The sequence below is a fragment of the Phoxinus phoxinus genome (genome assembly GCF_949152265.1).
Source record: "Phoxinus phoxinus genome assembly, chromosome: 11".
NCBI lineage: Eukaryota > Metazoa > Chordata > Actinopteri > Cypriniformes > Leuciscidae > Phoxinus > Phoxinus phoxinus.
In genome coordinates, this window is record NC_136886.1 from 8189004 (window position 1) to 8213229 (window position 24226).

The window sequence follows — 24226 nt, forward strand, 5'->3', positions numbered from 1 at the left end:
TGATATGCCCATTCATCTTTTTTGTATTAGTTCATCGTATGTTGGGTGTGAAAATTTCATTGAGTGTGAAACCAAGATTTTTGCTCGGGAGAGATCGTAGCTTTGACTTTTAACAAGTCAATTCTTAAGTTGTATGGTTGCAACGTTCTAAAATTGCAGTACAGACAGATCAGTGAATAAGATTAAAAGAAATCGGTGCATTAAATCACAGGTCACCCGATTGGATTTGTGACATAATCTTGAGTTAATCTCTGTTGTTCAGCTGAACCTTTTCTTTTGCTGATGCACTGGTCAGTTCATGATGGCTGAACCTGCCATTTTGCCTATCCTGGTTCTACAGTGAAGCCGTCATGATAATCGCATTACAGATCAACAAAAGGCCCACTTCACACACACACACACACACACACACACACACACACACACACACACACACACACACACACACACACACACACACACACACACAGACCTCTCTCTCTCTCTCTCTCTCTCTCTCTCTCTCTCTCTCTCTCTCGCTCTCTCTGATGGAGTAATTTAAGCTCTGACTTGCATAAAGACCACAGCAGCAACGAGACTTTCTTTTAGTTAGGTTTGAGGTCATATGTCATATGGTTGTTATTCACTATTGGTTTTGTTGGTGAACATGGAATATGATGAGCAGGTTAAGGTGCGTGCGTGCGTGTGTGTGTGTGTGGGGAGAGAGAGAGATGCTCACCTGTTTGTCACATTAGGGGGGGCTGGTGTTTGGTGAGCTGTGAAGAAACATCAAAGTAGAGTTCTTAGTAATGAATCTCCATCGTGCCCGAGACACTAATACAACTGAGCAGAACAGCACTCCTCACTCCCCACTGAGAGAGAACGAGAAAAACAAAGAAAGAAAGAGAGGATGAGGGAATTTGATGTAACAAATGGACCAGGTTGGTTTAGGAGATTGTAGGCACACTATATCCTTTCTGAATCAATATGATGGTGGATACCATATTCAATGAAACACCTGTTAGTCTAGTTTTGACTTAATTTATGGATAATATGCATAGACATAGATAGCCTACATGTTTTATTTGTTTTTTCATTGATCCTTAGGAATTATAATTTGAACCGTTTACTTTGTTCATATTTCTGCTTCATTCATATCTCTGCTGGATCATTCAGACCATAGTTTAAGCTGTTTTTTGTAACATGGTTGCTGTTTTCTCATCCAGAGTGATATACTTCATCAAGATTGTCTGCCAGGTCCACGTCCACCTATTGGTAGTCTCGCTGATAAACCACTTTAGACCAGATAAAGACCATTAAGGACCTGATTTGACCAGTTAGAACCCATATAAAACTGGGTAGCACCTTAAGCTGGTTCTATTCTTTAAAATAAAGGTTCCAAAAGTGGGTTTTCACAGCAATTCCACAGAAGAACCTTATTTTTCTTGAGTGTGGAGCATATTAATGATATAAAGAACCCTTTTCCACTATAAAGAATGAAAGTTTTCATTTATGTTAAAGGTTGTTCATGGAACTATGGGTGTCAAAAAAGCCTTTATTTTTAAGTATCTAAAAACTCTTTCATACTGTATATTATATACTACGATAATTCAATTCTTTTTGAATTTTTGAAATTTGAATACTTTTGTTTTAATGCCAAACAATTTGTTCTGGTATTTATTTATTTTAAAATACTTGGATAGATCAGATTTGCCATGAATATATAGTAGCTGCAAAAAAAAAAAAAAAAAAAAAAAAAGTTCAAATATTTGCGTTGTTTGGTTGCATCAAACAAGATGTGAACAGGCCCGCACACTACAGTTAAAGGATTGGTTCACTAATATAGCTTTAATTCATAAATACACCCAGGAGCTAAATATACATGTAGGAGCTAATTTGATTGGGGCATTTTGGCATGAGATAGGCTATGAATTATTTAAAGTGTAGAGCTTCGTTTAATATATGTTATACATCAATTATTGTATTTTGTGTGCTGTTCTGCTTCAGTATATGTGAGAGCTGTGGATCAGCTGCCAAGTGTGTGTCTTTTTTTAAAAAGGCGGCTGTTTTAGAGGGCCATGGTCAAAGACCCTTTCTCTCCGCCCCATCACACATCTATACACACACCCTCGCATATAACACACACAACCCCTGAAGGCCCTGTGAGGTCCCAGTGTCAACATTTGAATGGCGGGTACAAAGTTAGAATTCATTGTTATGGTTTCTGGGAGAAAGATGCAGAACGGCCACTGTCACTCACCCGTTACGGTGACAATGAGGGGGGCTCCTCCTGCCCTCTTCCCTTTGTGTCCTTATTGAATTATGGCACTGGTGCTCTTTGTGTGTTCTGGCAATAGTAATTGAAAACATGTGACAGAAAAGGCAGTCTGGAGAGAGAGGATATGCCTCACTGACTATGACTCCATTAGAAAAGGCAAATTCAGAGAGGGAAGCAGTGATTTATATTCCATGGAGACTGGGTTACGTGAGGAATCCTCTCTGTGTATGAGGTTCGGTCTTAAACCTGCCTTGAACTGAAAGTGTTTGATGGCTTATGGGGAAAAGTTGAGTGTGGTACGCTGCGTTCAATTCTTCTCTCCGTGTGTTTCTCTGTCTCCCTTACCCCTTCCAGTCCATTTTGTAAAAAAAAAAAAAAAATCAGTAAATGAATTTACAACTTTTAGAAAAAAATATTCTTTTATTTACCATTGTCCTTTAATTATGATTTAATAAATAATACTGTTTAATTGTGATAATACATTGCATTTATTAATATAATATTTTATGTAAGAAATTAATATAAAATATATTAAGATCTATTTTAATTAAAATATATTATATTATATTATTGCATTTAGTCAATTGTATTTAGAATTTAATTAACATTTTATTTGTATTAATTTTTGGTATTATTTAATTGATTAATATCTATATTTAACATAATATTGTTTAGTGTGTGTGTGTGTGTGTGTGTGTGTGTGTGTGTGTGTGTGTGTGTGTGTGTGTGTGTGTGTGTGTGTGTGTGTGTGTGTGTGTGTGTGTGTGTGTGAATTGATCGTTTATTTAATTGAACAGTATTCTTGAGGTAAATGTCTACCCTCTTCTCTAGTGTTTGTGTGTTAGGAGTTAATTGTGCATAAACCTACGTATATTTCACATAAACTGTTCCCTGTGATTCTTCAGACGACATAAAACTGTCCTATCTATAGGCTAATGTCTTAACACTCATTAGGAGGTATCCGTCTGTTAGCACACACACAGAGAATCCCCTTAGGCATTGAACTGTTTGTGTATGTGTTAGCAACTGCGTGGCACATATTGGCTGGTGGAGATGCTCATTTTTCTATTTGCAAAACACACTCTCTCTCACTCTTTTGCTCACTCACTCACTCACGCTATTTCTTTGTCTGACAGCCGAAGGTTAAGACACTCCTCTGTTCCCCTGTTTAATGGAGTCTGATGCCCCTCTAACTGAGCCGCAGTATTGTATGCCATAATGACAGCATTTGCAGAGTACTTCAGCACAAATGAAGTTTGAATTGGATGAAAATTATAGGACCTGGGGTCTTTTTAAAAGCCTCATACAACCATAGCCCAGGAAAGAGGGGCTATGTGAAGACTAGGGTAAAATTATCTTCAAACAAACAGGCAGCTCTGTATGGGGACAACAGCTCTTAGGGAATTAGAGCCACGCTAATAACCCTGGAGTAAGGGAACACTGCGCCGTTCTCTAATGGGGAAACTGGCGCTTTGTTGCTGGTGGATTTTCTTAAAGACATTTGAAAGAAACAATAAATACACTCAAAAGCTCCCAAATGACAGTATTGATTAGCTTTTGTCTCTGTTCTTCTGCTTTTGAAAACATCTTTAAAGCACTTGTTAGTTTTTACCACACATAGTTTCGCACCATTCGCACTCGTGAATTAATAAGGCTGTTTAATCTGATGTTTTTTTTGTTTGTTTTTTACAAAAATCGAGTGATGATTTACAATACATTCGACTCAACAAAAAATATTTTCCCCCCTTTTCATGCATATTCTTCTGAAGTCAATATTGGCTAACCTTTTGGAAAATAAGACATTAAATAATGGAAATTGTTACAAATGAATTTTTCATGAATGCTAAAATGATTAGAGACCGCAGTCTAAACCCATAGACGACTGTGTTTCAATGCGGAGAGGCAAATCCAGGGTGAAGATTTGATAAATTGCACTGATTGTTATCTGATTACACTTTGACATGTTATCTAATTTGAAACGACTCACTAACAAGATTTGTATTGTCTGAAGGGGATGTGTCTGGAGAAAAATACAAACAGGAAGTGCGATAGCACAAAGTGAGCGGATATTGTAGACCCTGTTGGAGCATTTATGTTCAGTATGAATTTGAATTTGTGATCATCTTTATTTTTCTATTGTGACGTACACTCCCCGGCCAAAAAAAAAAAAAAAAGTTGATGTTTGGATTTAAATGGGCAAATGCTTGAAGAGTCAATGATGACATCTAGATGTGCATCCATATTTGGTCAAGATCTTGTATTGACAATGCAAGAGTCAGGCGCTCTGTAAAGTCTTCTCCAGCACATCCCAAAGACTTTCAATGAGTTTAAGGTCTGGACTCGGAGGTGCCAATTCATATGTGAAAATTGTTCTTCATGCTCCCTCTTAAACCATTCTTTCACAATTTGAGCCTGATGAATCTTGACATTGTCATCCTGGAATATAACCATGATGTGTCTTCCTACATGGTTGTTTAAGAAATGGAAAGCTACACACTCCATCAGTTAGTGTTAGAACTGTTGCCAAACATATAATATGGTAGAAACATAAAAATCACTGCAATAATGATCCAATAATTTGTTTCTTAAGCATTTGCCTATTTAAATCCAAACAGCAACTTTTTTGCTATTTTGGCCGGGTAGTGTTTATTTGAGTGAAACTGTCTTCTTGAATGAGAAAAAATGTAGACTTGATGTTGTCCATGAGGATTTGATTTGTTCGTTGGATTGTTGTCATTTGCCAATTGCTACGATCTCATGTGAGTGACCGGTTGCTGGAGAGAAAGGATTATTGGTCAGCCCTTGAGTCGGTGCACACCGTATCAGAGAAGAGATGATGTTGCGAGGGGGAGGAGACGTTAATGTTTTTGATTAAAGATCACGAGAGCACATGAATTCCTTTAAAAAAATGTACGCAGATAAATCATTCATAATAAACACTGCAATTAAAATTAAATGTGTCCATTTTGATTTCATGGTGACTTTAGAAGTAGTATAGTTTCTATATACTTCAATGATTTAATGAAACTCCTGGTAAGACCACAGTTAAAATATGCCGTTTGTATGGCGTTACTATATGTTATTGCAAACATAACTTCAAAACATTTTATTCAAATTAATGTCCTGGCTAGCAAGCTGTCATACATAAAATTATATTTAAGTGAATTGTTCACCAAAAAAGTACAATACCACCATTTGAAAAATAGTTCTGTGCTACCATACTTTGAAGCTTGGGTAGCAGTACAGATTTGTTGTTGTTGTTGCTGTTGTTTTTTATAGTGGTGTCCTCAAAGTCATAAAGGTGAAAATGGTACATTATAGACATGGCTCAGCATCCCGATCACCCATAGAGCTCATAAAAGACAACATCTGGCAGTCATTTGAAATTCTTTTTTTCTTTTTTTTTAAATCCCATAAATAAGTAATCAGAATAGAAATGTACAGGGCATGTCAGAGGTAATCCCAAAAGCCTGTAGTAGAGGACATATCTCTTAAAAATTCCCTGATCGGCTTGCAGTGCGTAAATGCTTGGAAGACTAAACAGATTATTTTCTTCTTCTTCTTTCTATGTAATCATCTCTGACTGGGTTTTTTTTTTTTTTTTTTTTTAGATGTTGTTAAGGTTTTTGTGTAACCTCAATGGCCCCTGCTGTCCTTTTTGGGATATTTAAACAATGATTTATAACTTAATAGTTTTTGTTTATTTCTAAGCCACTTTGGGTAAAAACACATGTTAAATGAAGATAGCAGATCTAATGAGGACCACTGACTGTCATGCCAAGGTCTAAATTCATAAATCACCTCATTCAACCACTACAGATCATGCCTGTGCTAATGTAAGATCAGATGTTGTTGATTCTGCCGTATAATCAGATTAAGTGACTCTAAAATACTGCGAAACTGATCGAGAAGCAACGTTGCTTTTGTGAAACGCTTGATAAAACTCGCTCCCAGTCCCAGCGCATTAAGAGCCACGAGCTGAATATCAAATCTTTTAATATCCTGTCTAATAGTGGTGGTGACAAGCACTGGGAGTTAGGAATGTCATGGCATTTAGATAATGAACCGTAAATATTGTTTTATTAGGGTTGGGTTTGCAAGAGAGGAGGTTTTATTGTGGCAAAGGTTAGACCCTGATTTTAATGCCCTTATTATAGTCGTTAATTCCGCTTTGTACCGGCGGGGGCGAATGACTGCTCGCTGGAATCCAGCCATGGCCGAAGACATATTAGATGTGCCAGTCAGAGGCTGAGAATGAACTTACCTCAGTTAAGTCCCACCTCTGTCATCACCTCTGCCAATTTATTCACATCTAAATCCGTTTTTATCCTTTCAGCGTGGAGTCTGACAGCTTTTCACTATCAGTTCTTCATTTATTATGAGTCCTCAACCCCATTTTAGGAAAAAAATCCTTCCAAATGGTTGCCGGTGTCTTAATAGTTTCAGGTGTGTGCTTTTGTGCCTCGGTTGTGAGATATCTTGATGGCTTCTGGAGATATTGCTTTCTCTCTCTCTCTCTCTCTCTCTCTCTCTCTCTCTCTCTCTCTCTCTCTCTCTCTATCTATCTCTCTCTCTCTCTCTCTCTCTCTCTCTCTCTCTCTCTCAATATAATACACACAGATTCTCTCTCTCTCTCTCCCTCTTTATGTGTGTGTGTGTATATGTATATATATAATATTCTGTATTTTTTTTCAACATCATCTTGGTGACATCAGCTAATTTTGCAACAACTCTTAACGCTAACATAGACATTGTTTTATCAAACTTACTAAAATTACTTTTGATAAAAGCATTAGCAAGAATGTGTTAAGCTACAAATCCATCATCAATTGGATGAACATTTAGGGTAGGGTTAGGGTTAAACATTGAATTGCAATGTTTTTTATGAATGTATGGAGTTACATTTATAGCTGTGTAGTTTTGTTGTAAAATAAAATAATAAATAAAAATGTAAAAAGCTAAAATGTATAATAAAAATAAAATAAACTCATTAAGTTAATAAAAAAGCAACAAAAAAAATGTATATTTCTATTAGGGAAATATCGTCACCTTGTATCTTCAAAAATGCTACTTTTCATGAAAAAACACTGCATTTTTTAAATAATTAAACAAGTGTTGTCAAAGTTGATATTAAGGCTTTATACTGTATATGTCAGACGCTTCCATGTGTCATTAGATTATTAACATTTGACTTAAATTAAGCTCAAATGGAGTTATGAGGAGAATTATGTACGTTTGCATCAACTTGCTGGTTAAGTTTATTGTAGCTATGTGGGCGCTCAGTTTTTTCTGTCATTTTGCCAAAATCTCATGTTATTAAAAACTGAAGTGCTATGCACAGGCTATTTAAGACGGTATTATTGACTTTTCTCCGCTCCTCAAATACATAAAACATTAGTTGTTATATAGTGTTTCTAGAGTAAAGAAATGCTGTACTTATTCAAATAACCAGTTCTTCATTTGACCTTGCATTGCTAACAAGCAAAGACTGTCAAAACTGCATGAGGTACTTCATACAAGGTAGAATTGTCAGTTCAATGTCATATTATCTTAAAATAATATTTTTTTGTGCTTTTTTTTTTATTTGGTCAAGGTTTATTTTGCGATAATGACCGGCTGGTACTTGATGATACTGAAATATAATTTATTTCTATATAAAATGATACTTTATTCTGCATCATTGAAACACAAGCTTGTGTCATTTCAGAAACTGTTAAAAATGAGTGATATGGTGCTAAGATTTCTCTTTCATTTTTATCACGTTCTCATCATCGATCTGTCCATCACTGCAGTGTCCTCTCATCCCCCACCATTTCTAACAGTATCTTGCTCTTTAAACTCTACCCCGCTATAAAAGTGTGATGAGCACCTTTGAATCTCTCTCTCTTCCTCACAGAGCTTAAACTGTCCGGTAGGGAGAGTGATAGTGTGACATTTAGCCTAGTGGTACGTCAGAAATGCCGGGGCACGGCTCCATTAACTCCCAACCAAACATGGGCTGAACTCTGATCTCCAACTCAAGTTGCAGGGAGACACAGCTTGCCGTGTATTATCAGTCACTGAGAAACAAGGGGTGTTCCAGGTTAGTTTAGTCGAGTTATTGAGTTTATAAGATATATTAATTACTTTGAATCCACTTAAACACATGTTAGACCAACAATATTTTCCAATAGTCTAATAGAGTGTGAACAATTCCATATTGAACATTGTTGCTGATTTGTTAATGGTTTGAGTTACCAGCATACAAATTATGTTACATACCAGATCCAAATGACACAATTTTCACAATTCGGTTAATTTCAGTTGGATTCAATCTTGATTAAAAATGTATTAATGACATAATTATGTTTCTACTCATTTTTTTGACTCCTAAATACATGACAGATTTAAAAGCAGGTTAAGGTTTAAGATACAATGAATATGTTTTAAAGTGTATATATTTAGCAAAAATATTTTTTAAATAAAAAAAAAAATCCAGCTGACTAACCAGTTTTGAATGGCTTTTGAGGTAAATATAACATGACGTGACATTTTTTTACAAGCTTTTTTTATTGATGTCTTTTGGCAGTGTACAGATTTCTGTAAATTGTACTTTATCTTTCAACATACCTTCTGATGTTCATTGAAGTTTATTTTGTGCTGTTACTAGGGAAGGGAAATAGATTATTGGTTCAAGTGCTGCCGCTTTGCTTGATCAGCGATCTGTTATGCCACAATAAAGAGCGCCAACATGATATTTATTTTAGAAATTCTTAATAAAATTAAGAGAATTTAAAAGTTGTTTCATATAAGATGTAACAAAGCTACAATTTTGTTCATGCATGAACTGAAAACAGCATAGACTGAAAGATTAATTCTTGGGATTTAAGAATCGATATCGGTTCTTCAAAATCAGAATCGATTAAAGTCGAGTAATCTGTGTTTTTAACCCAGCCCTAGTGGTCACTGTTATACGAGTATTGTTTGCTGTTATTTATACCGATATTACTATATAAAGATTTATATAAAAATATCGAAGAGTTCTCTTTATTTTAAATGTCATATAAAACTATATAAAAATAATACAATACTGACTGATGTAAACATGCAACCTGTAATGAATGCAAGTACCTCCTTAGAGTTGGATTCAAAGTGTGGTTTTTAAACAAAGAATCCTTGCCCCCCCTGTTGTGGCTGTTACAAACATCAACAGAGACAACTGTTAAACCGGGTCCAATGGGGCCACAGCGAGACATCTGGAGGAACAGGCGATGAATATAAATGTTTGCATCAGAGCTTAAACCCCGGGCAGGACGGCAGTGCTCTCCCAGTGCCGGTGTTGTCTTAATTAAAGTGGGGGTGATGTAGCCGCCGCCCCCTCCTGTCAACTCACCTCCTCTCTGGCCCTTCCTCCACCTCCCATGTGGCTCGTGACACCCCGAGAAACATCATTATCTGTGACTTGGGCTGCCTCTTTTGTTTGGCTCAGGCAACAGGAGTCCTACTTTCACTAATGGCCATTTTTTTATATATATTTTTCTTTTATCTTTTTTTTTTTTTTTTGCTGCTTTTCTTCCAGAATTTAAATATCAAATGTCTGGTAAAAAAAATAAGTTCCCTAGGGAAGGATGCGAAGTGTTCTGCTGGCACAACAGCAAACTGTTACCATGACGAATATGTGTACAACGTATTCATTTGTATGTAGTTGAGTGGTCGGTAGATTAGAATAATGAATCACAATTAATCAAGCAATCTTGTCGGCATTAAAATAATGATATATTAATTTAATTTCAACAAATTCAGAATAAGTAAATGTGTAAAATTAATTTAATGATGTAAAATATTTAAATATTCAAAGGCATATATATATGCTATTTATTATTGTCGTTCTTGTCACTGGTGTTATTCTGTGTGTGCAAGTGTATAAGTTTGAATGTATGAGAGTCGTGCCTATATTGTAATCTTCTTGCTGGAGGTGAGATCAATCGAGAGTCTGTAAATCTCTTCGATCATTTCAGCCTTAAGCAGGTCAGAGGCTAATCCATACACGCTCCTACCAAGGCCAAACAATACCTCTAGGGATGGAAGATAGAAAAATGAAGATGATAAAAAGAAAGAATGACATCCAAATGATGGTACCGTGCCTTCAAATAAACCAAACCCTTATCATCTGCTCGGCATGATGCTTCTTGCAGTCCTTTGTTTTCTCCAGGAGCTTTTATAACATATCATTTGATCTCAAACGTTCAGGGCTGTCAATCATTCCAAAACCAGAGATGTTGGAAAGGGATTATGCTTGCATTGAGAGAGGACAACAGGACGGTCCAGGAATGATGTAAACATTGGGAGTGGAATAATCCTATGGAGCTAGACTGAAATGGCAGGAAACTGGGAGAGTTAAGTATCATATGGAAACATCTGGTCAGAGGAATTCCCACCACTGCCACCAGATTAAACATAAACATACATACTGTAGAAACACTTCAGTTCTCATCCTAGTTCCTCTCTCAGAGACTGGTAGGAAAGGATGGTCCATGCCAACTACCTTCCTGTGCTGCTCCCTCATGACATTCCCGGTCAGTGAGATGATCGCTCAAACAGGGCAGAGGCAGCTTAAACTCGCGTCTGAAATAATATTTTCTTATCTGATAACCCTGAATATACAATAAGGCAAGCCATTTTTGATATCTTTGGCCTGCAAAACGTGTTTATGGAATGTGGACAGACATTCAGCTGTCATGCCATAAAGTAACATGCTCTATTTATTCCTCTATATATTGCATTTGAAATACCAATTGATATCAACTCTTGTTGTTTCTTGACTTCTAGACCACTAGAGACGCACAATACATCGGCCATTGTTGAATGATATTGGATATTTAATTGTATAAATGCATTTAGATGATCTTTGTGTCATTGCTTAAATTTTATTTTTAAAAACAGTAAGTTAATAACACTAATAAATTAAATCTTTATCAAATCATGCTGTACATTATAATGTTGTAATGCCTAAATTCATTGGTATCTTTTTAAAATGAATGATTTATCCATTTTGTATAGATCAGTTTGTGTTTTTGAATTAAGGAGCGCACTTGGCAGTAGTCATTAATTTTCAATCAGAATTGGCAACATGATTGACAAAGTTGAGCAGAGTTTAACTTTATGCAAATTACGTTTTTATCGAGTAAGAGTGCCTACTAGCAACTTGTAGTACAGCAATGCCCCATTAGTGAATGAAACGATATCTTAGTTCCCCTTGCGTGAATAAGTAACACTGCCCCAGCACAGTTCGACATTCTTCTAATTGGCACTTATGTTTGGTTGGTTGAGTGGCACCACGGTGTTGGACATGGCCGATGCCAGGTCTGCACTGCCCTATTGTCAGCTATGGTGCCGTAAAGGGCAACTCACACATTAGCGTGGAACCAAAAGCACAGTGTCGTTTTGCATCAGTCACCTCAGCCTGGTCGTTGAGGTGAAAGGAAACATTCAGTCTTTAGATTTGTTTGCTTGGTCGTTAGCCCACTTATTAAAAACCGCTAAGGATTTCCCCGATTATTATTTTATAGTCCTCATGCATGATGTATACCAAAGGTCACAGAAATAAAGACAAAACTGAATGTTTACTCTGCTCATTGTTTTTATAATTTATTGAAAAATTATATTTGTGGAGAAAAGAAAATCTTACTTGAGTGCTTCTCTTTTGTTGCATTAACAATTGTTGTCTCAAATGATTTCAATTTGCATAATTATCAGACCCCATTCGACAGTCGTCGTTGTTGGCATAATGCCTTTGCGTTTACACATCAGGTGGAACGAGTAATAAATGAATCTTTGGCAGACTTAAATGCACCCAAATCACCATTTACACACAGCAGCACTGTAGGACAGCCCCCTTATGAATATTAAATGAGGCGGTGCTTAATATGCATGAGTGGGCGTGCATAAGTAGTAGTGTTGCCGATGTAAGCAGACTGATCCAGAGAGGGGACTGACTCAGACCTTCATACACACACTCATACTGAATGATAATGCTGGCTGGAGAGCTTGTGCAAATCTTACAGAACAAAGGAAGTGAGAAACACTGACGGAGGAGGAAGAGAAAAGAAAAGGTGTATGGTCAAGAGGGCAGCCACATGTGACAGAGAAAGAGAGAGAGAGAGCCAGAGGGAGGGAGCGCACTGAGTTCCTGCTCTCCTCCAAGAGAAAAACTAGATGGTCTGATCTGTCCATGATGGGGTGCAGAGTCTGTACTCTACAGAAGCCTCAAGAGCAATACAAACTCCTGTATGAAGTATGCCAGGTAACCGATCTCTTTTTTTTTTTCTCTCACAGGAAGTTGTTCGTTGGAATTAATCTCAATCATTTTATGAATAATGTATGATAACTTCAAGGTGGCACCCATGCATGAATCTTAGTGGACTTTATTTCATGGTCATGTTGAGTTGTTTTTGATTATCAATCATTTGTAATAATATACAAACATTTAATTCATTCATATTTATGAAAGTATTTTCTGACTGAATGAAGAGTGATGTTGTGGCACTGTGTAGTCCATATTCTAGAGTTATGTGACTGTAGTTGGGATAGCTTGAATTGAGTGTGACAGACAGTTTATGATCCGTCATGTTACAGGGTTGATGTGTGTATAGGTCTCAGTCCATCTCTATTTAAAGTAGCTTACTTTTCCATTCTTGGGCTGATTGTCACTGTTGTTTGTGAATCGCTGACCATCTATTTGGCGTGGTTAGATTTAAGCCAAATGCAAAAATGACTGTTGCTTTTGTTTCTTGTTATGTGTTTGGTATAATAAGTTCTGAAGCTACATTGTTGGTTTGTATAAAGTGGGTTATTGGCAGATTATTGATACACGCATATATATATATACATTTTAATAACATAGGTGTCTGGAATTTTAATTGGTGAGCTCATGTATGTATATATATATAGCCTTACAAATAAATTAATTATTTATTTTTAAATTTGTTTGACACACAGTTTGGTTTCTATTCGTCAGATATGTCTGAACCTGTGCCATGTCGTGCATCATGTATGAACTGTGTCCTTGTGAGCAGTGTGTTACTGTTTGACATTGTTGTCAGCTCTGATTTAATTTCCTGTGGGTTTTTTGATCCTGACGCTTACAGCTTTAGGATGTCTGACACAATATCGCCGGGAGGCTGTAGATGAAAACCAGTAGGGGGCCTCTGAGAACACGGCAGAACACATGCTCTTACTTATACTTATGTAAATAAGCACCCATAAACACATTATCACAGAAATTTACAGTATCAACAAATTGTAATCTGAATTATATGTTCCAAAATGGGGGGCTTCTTGTTGATTTAAAAAGCTCACACAAACTAAAACATGTTAATTTATTCAATTCCTGATAAAAGAATCGCTTCTTCTTGTGGATCTCAGGCATGAAAGCATCCAGGGAGATTGTACAACCACATTTGTAGCACTTCCTCGCCTACTAAGGGATGCTTGGTGTTTGTATGGTGTGTGGAAGGTGCTTTCAGTAAATCTAATGAGTGGCCACTTCGTCTTCTCCTTTCACTATATTCCACAGTGGCTGTTTCTCTGCATTAGCTGTTGATGACAGAGCAGTCACTATTGTGAAAGACTTCGCTTTGATCGTACAGACTGTGTGAAAGCGGGACTAAAAGCTTTTTCTCCCGCTAAGAGCCGAGCAAATATATATGTGTATTTGTGTGAGCACTACAACAATAAATGGTCTCTGTTTGTTAACAACCCAACAGCCGATGTTGGGCTTCAAAGGAAGCGTCAGCCTTTTCAAATCACTCCCTGTTGAACCCCCCCCCCCCCCCCAAAAAAACCCTGAATGAAACTAGAAAAGAGACAAAGACATATTGGGCCCATCATATGAGCTCTTTATTAGACCCACTCCTCCATTTGACTGCATCTGTCATGCTGCAGTCAATTACTTTTGATTGACAGGCTGTTAGTTAAGAGAACCATGCTGGTTTCTCTATTGGTACTTTCATTTTGCCAGTTACTCGAAGCCGGATCATCATGTGCCTGAGAAAAGATTTGTCAGACAAAGATGCTCATCCATGTTTAACATCAGATGGCGTTCGTTACACCTCTCAAAACTCACATAATATTGATGTGTCATCTGAGAAGATTTGATATTATTGTACTGGTTGTAGATGCTGCAGCTGTTTTTGCCATGTTTGTCTGGGGTAATGCGTCGCAGAGAGACACCATGTTTCTGTGCTGAATGAGACAGTGTGATTGCTGAAATTAGACATGAGCAGTTGACTTTTACCAAAAAACAAGCATCAAGACATTTCACAAGAGAGAAGACGTCCCTGCTGAAAGCAACAGCACGTGTTCTTTTGTTCCTAACACAGGACACGTTTAAAACCAGGTAGACAGAGCACTTTCCAGCTTTCCAGGACTAATATAGTTTTTATAGCATATTTGATAACTGTTATACAGAACCGATTAATAATTATTGTTGAAGAATAACAATAATTGCTAAAAAACAATTGTTGCAAAAAATATGCATTATGAAAATGTATAATAATGATGATATTAATGTAAAAAATTTTTATATATTTATAGTACATTTAAACATTTATATATATATATATATATATATATATATATATATATATATATATATATATATATATATATATATATATATATATATATATAGGCTATATAAATGATCAGTTTTTAACCCGGAAATATTAACCTTGAAATTTGTCATCCTTTTCCAGAAATCAACTTAAAAATGTCATGGCAAATCATAAAACTTTGTTCAGAAAGTGCACCAACCACAAACAGCATGACATCATTAAAAAGTATATATTCTGCATGTTATGGTATTGTATATTATTCTATTTATGTGCATACAGTATATTATGCCTGCATGTTGTAATATCATAAAATCAACAATCGTGATGGGAAAGCATATTGTTCATGTATACCACAGACAGATAATGGAGTCTTTGTGGTGTCCGATCGGTCCGTCTCACACAGACAGTAGGTGCCTGGAGAAGTATGTGGCAGAGGGGGTTGTTGTTTCGTGGGGTAATGTTGAGAGTGCTTTTGGCTGGCGTCGGGGTCACTCACAATTAAGGCATGTGAGTGGCGGCAGGATGTCGCTGGGCTTTAATGAATTGACTGAAAGACTCATTTGAAGTGTGAAAGCGATCTGTTGACTCATCCTTTCCCAGGCGCCCGCTTACCCATGTGTCCAGCTGGACTATGCTGACCTCTCCAAGCATGTGCGTAAACACACGCGTGTTGTAGATTGTGACATGGAATTGCGTTATTGCAATGGATTGATATTGGTCTTGGGGATTTAAACAGCTTTTCTGAAAATTAGATGTTATTGGGGAGATCTGGAGATTTGTCAGAATGTGTGTGGTTCATTGGATGGCATATAGAAGGGATCAGGCTTCTGACTGGGCCCATCCCCAGATAATACACACAGATCCTCTTCATTAGGGTGTCTGGCACTCTCTCTCTCTCTCTCTCTCTCTCTCTCTCTCTCTCTCTCTCTCTCTCTCTCTCTCTCTCTTTCTCTCTCTCTCTCTCTCTCTCTCTCTCTCTCCTCGCTTCTCTGTCTCTCTCTCCAGAGGATAACTGATAGAGAGGGATGCCTCCTCCTCACATAAACACATACTCGCCTAGAGAGATTCATGGGCCATGTGCTCCAGGATACACTACAAATAACTCTAGACATGGGAATCTGAAATGAAAACATGCATTTATTTGATCTGTATGACCATAAATGGAGTATTGGAAGTCGTTTTTTTATGCTATGTAAAGAAATATATAAATAAATAAATTCTCCAAAATGTGCCGGCATATTCGTCAACCCCAGAGGGTTAATCCTGCTCTTCAACCTGTATGTAAATTCTGTAAGAAGGAATTATGATATCATGGGAGCAGTTCAAGCATAACGCTTTGTCTAAGTGCAAGTATTGACATATGTGATTAATTTGATTATTTAATCAATTGGCAGCCCTAAATTTACTGTTTCTTTCTAATTAAAGTGTCGTTTATTATTACAAAACTCTTGAGTTGGACATGGTGAAAGTAATAAATTCAGTGAGAAAGTCAAGAACCGCTTCAAACTGATAACACAAGCTTTTGTCAGAATGATTTGTGATATGAGATTTTGTTCATGAGATTTATTTTATTTGTGAATCAGACTACACTGGTTGCTGTATGCTTATTCCTATTGTTGTCTATGGTCTTTGTATTTTATCATGTTTTACCGCTGTTGTTTTATGTTTTATCATGTTTTACCGCTGAATAGTGCAATGAAAGTAGTGAAGTATTTTATGATATTCTGTTTTATTCTGATATTCTATTTCAAATAATTGCTGTTCTCTTGAACTTTCTGTTTATCAAAGAATCCTGAAAAAAGGTATCACAGTTTCCACAAAAAAAAATATTAAGCAGGAAAAAGAAACTGTTTCCAACATTAAGGTGAGACACTTCAAGGAAAAATGCATCAATTTAGAAATGTTGGGCTATTTGGCATTTCATAAAGTGTTCAAACTAGTGGAAAGAAAGCATCCAAAATACACTTATAGGTGTTGCTTTTCAGAAATCTCCAATTCAGCACTTACATACACCAAACTTCACAGTTTTATTCTTATCTATATTCTGAATGTTTTTACTGAGGGGTTTGTTTATATATAATTCACCAGATTTAAGACAAAATTGTATTCCTAAAAAAAAAAAAGGTGATTAAAGTGATAAAAAGAGATCTCCAAAATCCCCTCTGTGAAAACATTTAACTGTAATATGTTAACAAAATGAAACAACTTTTGAACCAATAGAGTGTTCAGATTTCTGTTCTGGAAATGTTTGCAAATTGGTGCATATTTAATTAGATAATAAGTAAATAATTAACATTACAGAAATATACTTGTAATACAACAATTTTTTTTGCAACTCTTAATGTAATCAATCAACTGGGGAACTATGGTTATTTCTATTAGTTAACACACCAACCCCTCCCCGAAACCCCCCCCCCCCCCCCCCCCCCAACCATTACAAAATCTTAGCGACCCCTAACATTTGAATGGTAGCGTGCTTTTAATCCATTTCAGTTTTTTAGTGGCAAGCATTCATCTTGGAAGAGCAGCTTAGCTTCCACTGTGCTTTTATGTTGTATTCTAGCAACATTTGCCAAAATTCTGTGGTTAAAAACAGAGGTTCAGTTGGCCTATTGATTTCAGTGTAGCGGCCCCATTTAACAAAACCGCTCACAGGAAAAGAGAATTAGTCCCTGTGAAGCTACAGGTCGAGAGAAGGTCATTTTCCCTTTCAGTTAAGATAATTAGAACCGAGAGAGGACGCAGCGAGCTTGCCTCGCCATCCCCGAGTAAACTTGATCTCTCTCTTACTGTGCTGAACTCGGTGCTTCAAACAGGAAAGGTATGCACCATGTGGAGATCTAGTCTCCTTTGTCCCTGATGGGCCCATGTTGGCCCATCATGTTGGTGGAGACTGTGTTTGACAGCTCCGTGGCTCCTAATCTCCCTAGAAGTGGCCTGTAATGGCCATGGCGCCTGTCTGCACCTCGTGTAAGACCTTCGTTTTAATTAAAGTATCAAAACAGTCAGACTGTCGAAGCTCGGACTCAGATTAGGTTTGTATTGGATGAGTGCTAGCTAATGCATTTTTAGTAGCTTTACACACTTTGGCAGACTTTTCACATTCTTCAAAACGTTTGCAGAAATTAAACGTCCCCCAAAGCAAGGCACGTTTATTTATGTAGCACATTTCATACACAATGGTAACTCAAAGTGCTCTACATAAAAAGTAATTCAAAATCATTTATTAAGAAATAAAATCACAGGATTGGGCCTTAGTTCAATTGGGACATTTGAGTAGCTTTTGTAAATGTGCCCTTGAAAAAAAAACATTATTGGTCATGCCATCCATCCATCGTTCTATCTGTCGATATGGATGGATGGATGGATGGATGGATGGATGGATGGATGGATGGATGGATGGATGGATGGATGGATGGATGGATGGATTTCAAATTCAGAACATCCATCCACCCATACAAAATTTTTAATTTGGCAAAAGACTTTAATAATTCTTGTACAAATATTTTTTACATGTTGTGTTACTTAGTTGAATCGTGTTTTCCAAACTGCTTCCATCACAATCCTTCTCGCTATCCCCCTCTTCCCCTAATTATCCTTTACAGTGACGGGATGGAAAAACGCTCGTTGCTTTGTGGAAATGGACTGAGCGTAGTCTAGTTATCTTAATCAGGGACAGGTCCTCCCCACAGCGCCTCCACAGCTGCTTCACTCTGTAGCAGGTGGCCGACAGTCTGCAGGCTTTCATGCTAACTCTTTCCTCTACTGGCATTGATGGGTAGACAAAGCATGGACAGAACATGACAAAGACATACGCAAAGTGACATGAAACAGATGGATTGAGACAAATGGCTAGATGAAATACAGACATAACATGTCAATAATGACATGTCATTGACAGTGCTGTATTAATTTACCATAGCAAAGTAAGGACTTAACGTGAAGCTGCTCACAGACCCAGTTTGACGGACAAAACATATTCAGCATGAAGAAGCAGAAGTTCTGTTTGAAAGCTTATGGCGCTTTTCCACTGCATGGTACGGCTCGGTTCGGCTCGGTACGGTTCAACACGGCGCGGAACGGTTCGGCTCGCTTCGCTTTTCCACTGCATGGTACGAGTCGACTCGGTACGGCACGGTTCGGTTCGCTTTAGCTCGGTTGCTTTTCCACTGCAGTTAGTACCGCTTCAAAGTGGGTGGGACTGATCGTTATTGTAGGTCTGGTGGTAGCCGTGTGCGGCTAAGAGCTGTGCTACTTCCGCTCCTCGGCAACCAACGAGAGGAACGTCTGCACCTCGTCCACTGACCACGATTCAGCCATTTCTTGTTTGATTTTTTTTTTAACTTTTTTTGTCAAGTAAATACTCTAAAAACAGTTGCTACCGCATTGGCTGTTGTCTGGCTATTTAAATCTAGCGGGTTTAGTGTCTCGTGTCGCAAATACAATGACGCTGAAGTGACGATTCTGTCTGACCAATCAGTGATCTGCAGTGTTTTCACGTCACATTTAGTATCGGTACGGTACGCTTGGAACCTCAACAGAGGTGGTACCATTTAAAGCGAGCCGTGCCGTACCGTACCATGCAGTGGAAATGCGCCATAAGTGAGCCGAACCGAGCCGTACCGTACCATGCAGTGGAAAAGCGGCAAAGCGTGCCGTGCCGTACCGAACCGTACCGTACCATGCAGTGGAAAAGCGCCATTAGTGACGTGCCTTGCTGTCTACATTGAAAGCTGCTTTCTTAGACCGTAGCCTAACTGAATTGTAACCTCATAAATGGCTGATTTGAAATAGTCAAAATAGTTTTCTTAAGCGCCAAATGTTTTCAGGCAAACAAAGCTTTGCCAATTGGGTAAATAGAATGAACATAATTCAAGATTATGTTCTATATTAGATATTAGAATTTCAAGATAATGTAAATTCTCTGAAAAATTGTAGTAACTAACACAGTAACGTGCTAGCCTGGCTAACGCCAGACCCAATTCTCGTTGAGACTTGGGTCTGGGAACCACACGTTCATTTTCTCGTATTTGAGGCGTGGTTTACGAATGCGCCGGCGCCGTTTATTGGGTGCTAAGAATGTCTATCAAATGCGCATAGCCAATCGTTTCCATTATACCAGATGACGTATGTAGAGAAATGGTTTAACGCCAAACGCTGCTCTTTTTTCTAAATAAAATTGCGATCTAAACTACTTAGAACAATATCTAAGGCTGCATCAAAAGGGAGCTTCGCGTCTGCTGCCATGTTGACTCCATAGATATAAACAAACTGCTTAGTTGTGTCGCAAAGATGTCGTCATCGTCTTGCTGCTCCCTCCCCGTTCTGTGATTGGTTCCCTAAACGAGGCGAAAATCAGGTCCATGGTTTCCAGACTGCCTTTCAGCGAGAATAAAATCGCGCTGCGCAAAGGCAGTCTGGGGAAACCCAGGCTAGTAACGTGCATCTTGTTTTAACGATGTAAACGAGGCAAAAACACTAATAAGAAAATAAACTGTACTAGAGTTTGCTGTAATATAATTAATATAATATTATAATATAATATTATAATAAATATATAAATAATATATATTGCTGTAATATAATTAATATACGCAAATGCTTTCAAGCAAATGCAGTTCTTACCAGAAGATAAAAGTATCAGATATAATGCGTTTTTTTATATATATATATAAAATATTTGTATTATTTATAAATAAAATATGTATCTTTTCTTTTCACTGTTCACAATCTTTTTTTTTTTCCAATGCATCTTAATATTACTATTTTTGCTGTCTATTTATAAAATAAAAATTAAAAACAGAGATGATTCATAGATTGCAGTAGATTCTCAGTGGAGAATATGAATAGATGAGCATTGTTTTGTCATTAGTCTCCATAAGTCTGGCGCAGATGTGATTATGCATGATGATAGACAAACACAGGTGTGCCCACGCGTTTTTATGGACAGCTTTATTTGCACAGATGCATCAGATTCTTTGCAATTAAAATGAAATATGACCAGATTAAGTGTCCCAACTGTCTTTGTTTTCACTCGTGATGTTACGTCTGCCATTTGTTCTGTCTGATGCTTGGGGTCAAATATTTTTGCTGTCTGTTTTTTAATTGCATACAAGGAAACATTAAAAGCAAAGCATGTCGACCTTTATCCATTCTAACCAAAGAAATGACTTATTTCTGAATCATTTATATTAACAGACACAATTCTGAGAAACTAATTGCCATTAGCATTTCTATCATCAGAGAACAGGCTTCCACTCCAGAGACTTGTTATTCTTTAGAATGGGATAAAGACACAGTTTAACAGCATAAAATCGAGTGCATGCATGTTGGCGGGTGAATGGTGACATGCTTCCCTGGTGTCCATGCTGAGTCATGAATAAAACATGCTAACAGAGAAGTTTGAACTCTCTAGGCTAGAGCAGTTGGCTGATTTTGAATGCTGATGATGGAGCTATTATATCTCATTTATATTCAGAATGAGCACTCTCATAGTGGCTAAATATTGCTTGCTGTGCGGCTCGCTTTAAAAAAATGCTGCGGCTGTTGTGTCTTAAAGAAGTACTTTACACATTCATGGGTACTAAAGGCTTGTTCTGCAAGAGTGTGAAGATGGTATTGTCAGCATTTCTAGCGGTAGCTCTCTTTGCCCAGATGGCTTTTTATATATATGGTATGTCATCATTCGTCAAATATATGTTTTGTAACATTATATATTCCACACAATCCCCACGGATAACATTTAATATAGAACATAAGTGTGTTAGAGTCACGTGTCAGCAATTTTGCATACATCTCAATTGCCTGCATGATATTATTATTTTATTTTATGTTTTAACCATTTTATTCCAAACTGATTTTCCTATGTAGGGTCGCAGTGACGCTATTATTTATTTTATTTTATTTCTATTCTTGCACCAATTAATCAAAAATCCATATTGCTGCACAACTACTCTGTACCACTGCAACTCCTTGGTCTGATAAGTTTTATGTGAGTAGAATAAAATAACTTCAAACCTTGGTTGTAACCTCCTTAGACTGAGTAAATTTCAATATTCAGATTAGTGGTTATCCATATCCGTGTGCAATGAACAATTATTAATTTTTCCTCACTGATCGCATATATATGGTTACATGTTTCTTGTATACAGGATTATCTATTGGTTCTAGATGAGCAAATCAAATCAAATTTTATGTCTCTCAAATTTTATTTTCAACCTTGGTTGGCCAAACTGCTGTACATGAAAGAAAGACACAAAAGCAAAAATGGATATAATTTTTTTTATAAAAAATCGTGCTCAATTAAAATTGAGCACAGGCTCAAGAGTGAAAGGAAACTAAACAACAGTGATTAGAAGGCAGTGACTAATTATTCACAGGTGTACTCTTTGACAGTAATTAACATTAAGAAGATGCAGGTGCCACAGAGAGCCTGGCAGATGTTTCTGAAGGTCTCGGTTCTGCACTTCTTCCTTACTACATGTAAACCAGCTTTCTCTTTATCTCCACCACTTTTCATTCTCACTAATTCTGGAGGCTGAAACAAAACACTTCTATATGTCTATACTGTATTTTTACATAGGAATTATTTCTTGTTTACCAGACCAGGTTAGGACCAGGCCCACATTTTTTTTTGCACTGATGGTACTGGGGACAATTGCATTATTCTCCAAGCACTCCAAAATATGGCCTTAAAATCTGCAGAATGTTAAGCGGGAGATGATTTCATGTTGAGCCTGGTTATAACCTCAAACTGTTAGTAAGGTATGGAAATAGGTGGTAGAGTTTGGGAAACTGTATTTCCTCAAACGGAAAGTAACTCATTAAAGGAGGAAAACAAGGACACAGGAAGCTTGAAGGAAGTGATTTAGCTTCCTACTATTGATCATCTGTGGATAACAGAAGGTCTCATGCTTAAACAGGATTAAGAGCAAGTAAACAGCGGCGTCTTTTAGCAGGCGTCCATGCTTATCAGGGGCATTAGTTTCCCTCTGTTTGCTGCTTAATCCACACTGAGATGGCATGCCGCAGCGTATAAAGGTTGCTGTGTTTCAAGTCAGCCAGAACTGTAAGGAGGTTTCCTCATTCTGAATGAAATAACACACACAGACATACACATCTTCTAGACCATATCAAACCCTGCCAAATTGCAAACCCACCTCCCCCATTTTTTTCTTTAGGACTGTTATGTTTGGAAGAAAAGAGGAATTAAGTCTCTGGACAGAACTAACACATGGTGAGAATGTTCTTTCAGGGATTCTGGGAATAAAGCCTTAAAGTGTTCGTTCATCCAAAAAATGAAAATTCTGTCTTCATTTACTCGCCCTCATGTCGTTCCAAACTCGAAAGACTTACGTTCATCTTCAGAAAACAAATGTAGATATGTTTAATGAAAGCGGAGAGATTGATGTCCCTCTGTTGACAATCCACTCAACTGCAACTTTGACATTTCACAAAGTTCATAAAGAGATCGTAAAATTAATCTATATGAATGGAGCTGTTTAGTCCAAGTTTTCTGAAGAGACTCGATCGCTTATATGATGAACAGAGTAATTTAGGCATTTATTCACATATAAACATTCATCAACTCACACATTAGTTGTGGTAAACACAAGCTTGTTTGCTTGATGTGCGAGAACAAATGAGTTCATTCTTGTGTGTTACGCATCACATTTGAGCTTCAGCAAGAACCAATTAGGTTAATTCTCACACGTCAAGCAGGATCGGTCGAGCTTCTGTTTATGTTTGCTAATCAATGTTTATGTGAATAAAAAGCCTAAATTAAATATGTGCATCATATAAACTGATCACGTCTCTTCAGAAAATTTGGGCTAAACTGCTCAGTTCTATTGGATTAGTTTTACGATCTCTTTATGAACTTTTTGAAGCGTCAAAGTGGTAGTTGCATAGCTGTCAATGAAGGGACAGAAATCGTTAAGATCTTCATTTGTGTTCTGAAGATGAACAAAAGTCTTACTGGTTTGGAACAACATGAAGGGTGTGTAATTGATGACAGAATTTTCATTTTCGGGTGAACTTGCCCTTTAATCTTAAACTTCTATCACATTTTTTATGATGTTCTTCTTAAACGCATACACCTGGTTTCACAGACAGGGCTTAGATTAAGCCAGGATTAGGCCTTAATTCAATTAGGACATTTAAGTGGCTTTTATAAACGTGCCTTAGAAAAAAAAAACTTTACTGGTGTGAATGTTAGGGTAAAACAATGGCACTGGCATATTTTAAGATATGTCAGAGCAAGTTGCTTTCAGTTAAAACAGCTCAAACATGCACATGAAACCGGGGGATAATGTGTAGCATGTAAAACATCCACCTAACTATAGAGAAAACTACATATCATGAGTTTGATTTGGTA

The 24226-nt window shown here is 37.3% G+C and overlaps 1 protein-coding gene across 5 annotated transcripts in view; it reads left to right on the forward strand.

Moving 5' to 3' along the window:
* The window catches only part of pdzrn3b (PDZ domain containing RING finger 3b), a 91503-nt gene that overhangs the window by 57227 nt on the left and 10050 nt on the right, over positions 1 to 24226 (forward strand). The window contains exon 1 of one of the 5 annotated variants that reach the window (XM_079628382.1): positions 12209 to 12539. The exons of the other annotated variants lie outside the window; for them this stretch is intronic. Coding sequence (XP_079484508.1) covers positions 12468 to 12539 — 72 coding nt within the window. The 5' untranslated portion in view covers positions 12209 to 12467. Of the gene's footprint in view, positions 1 to 12208; positions 12540 to 24226 lie in introns of those variants that run through there. 5 annotated transcript variants of the gene reach the window in all.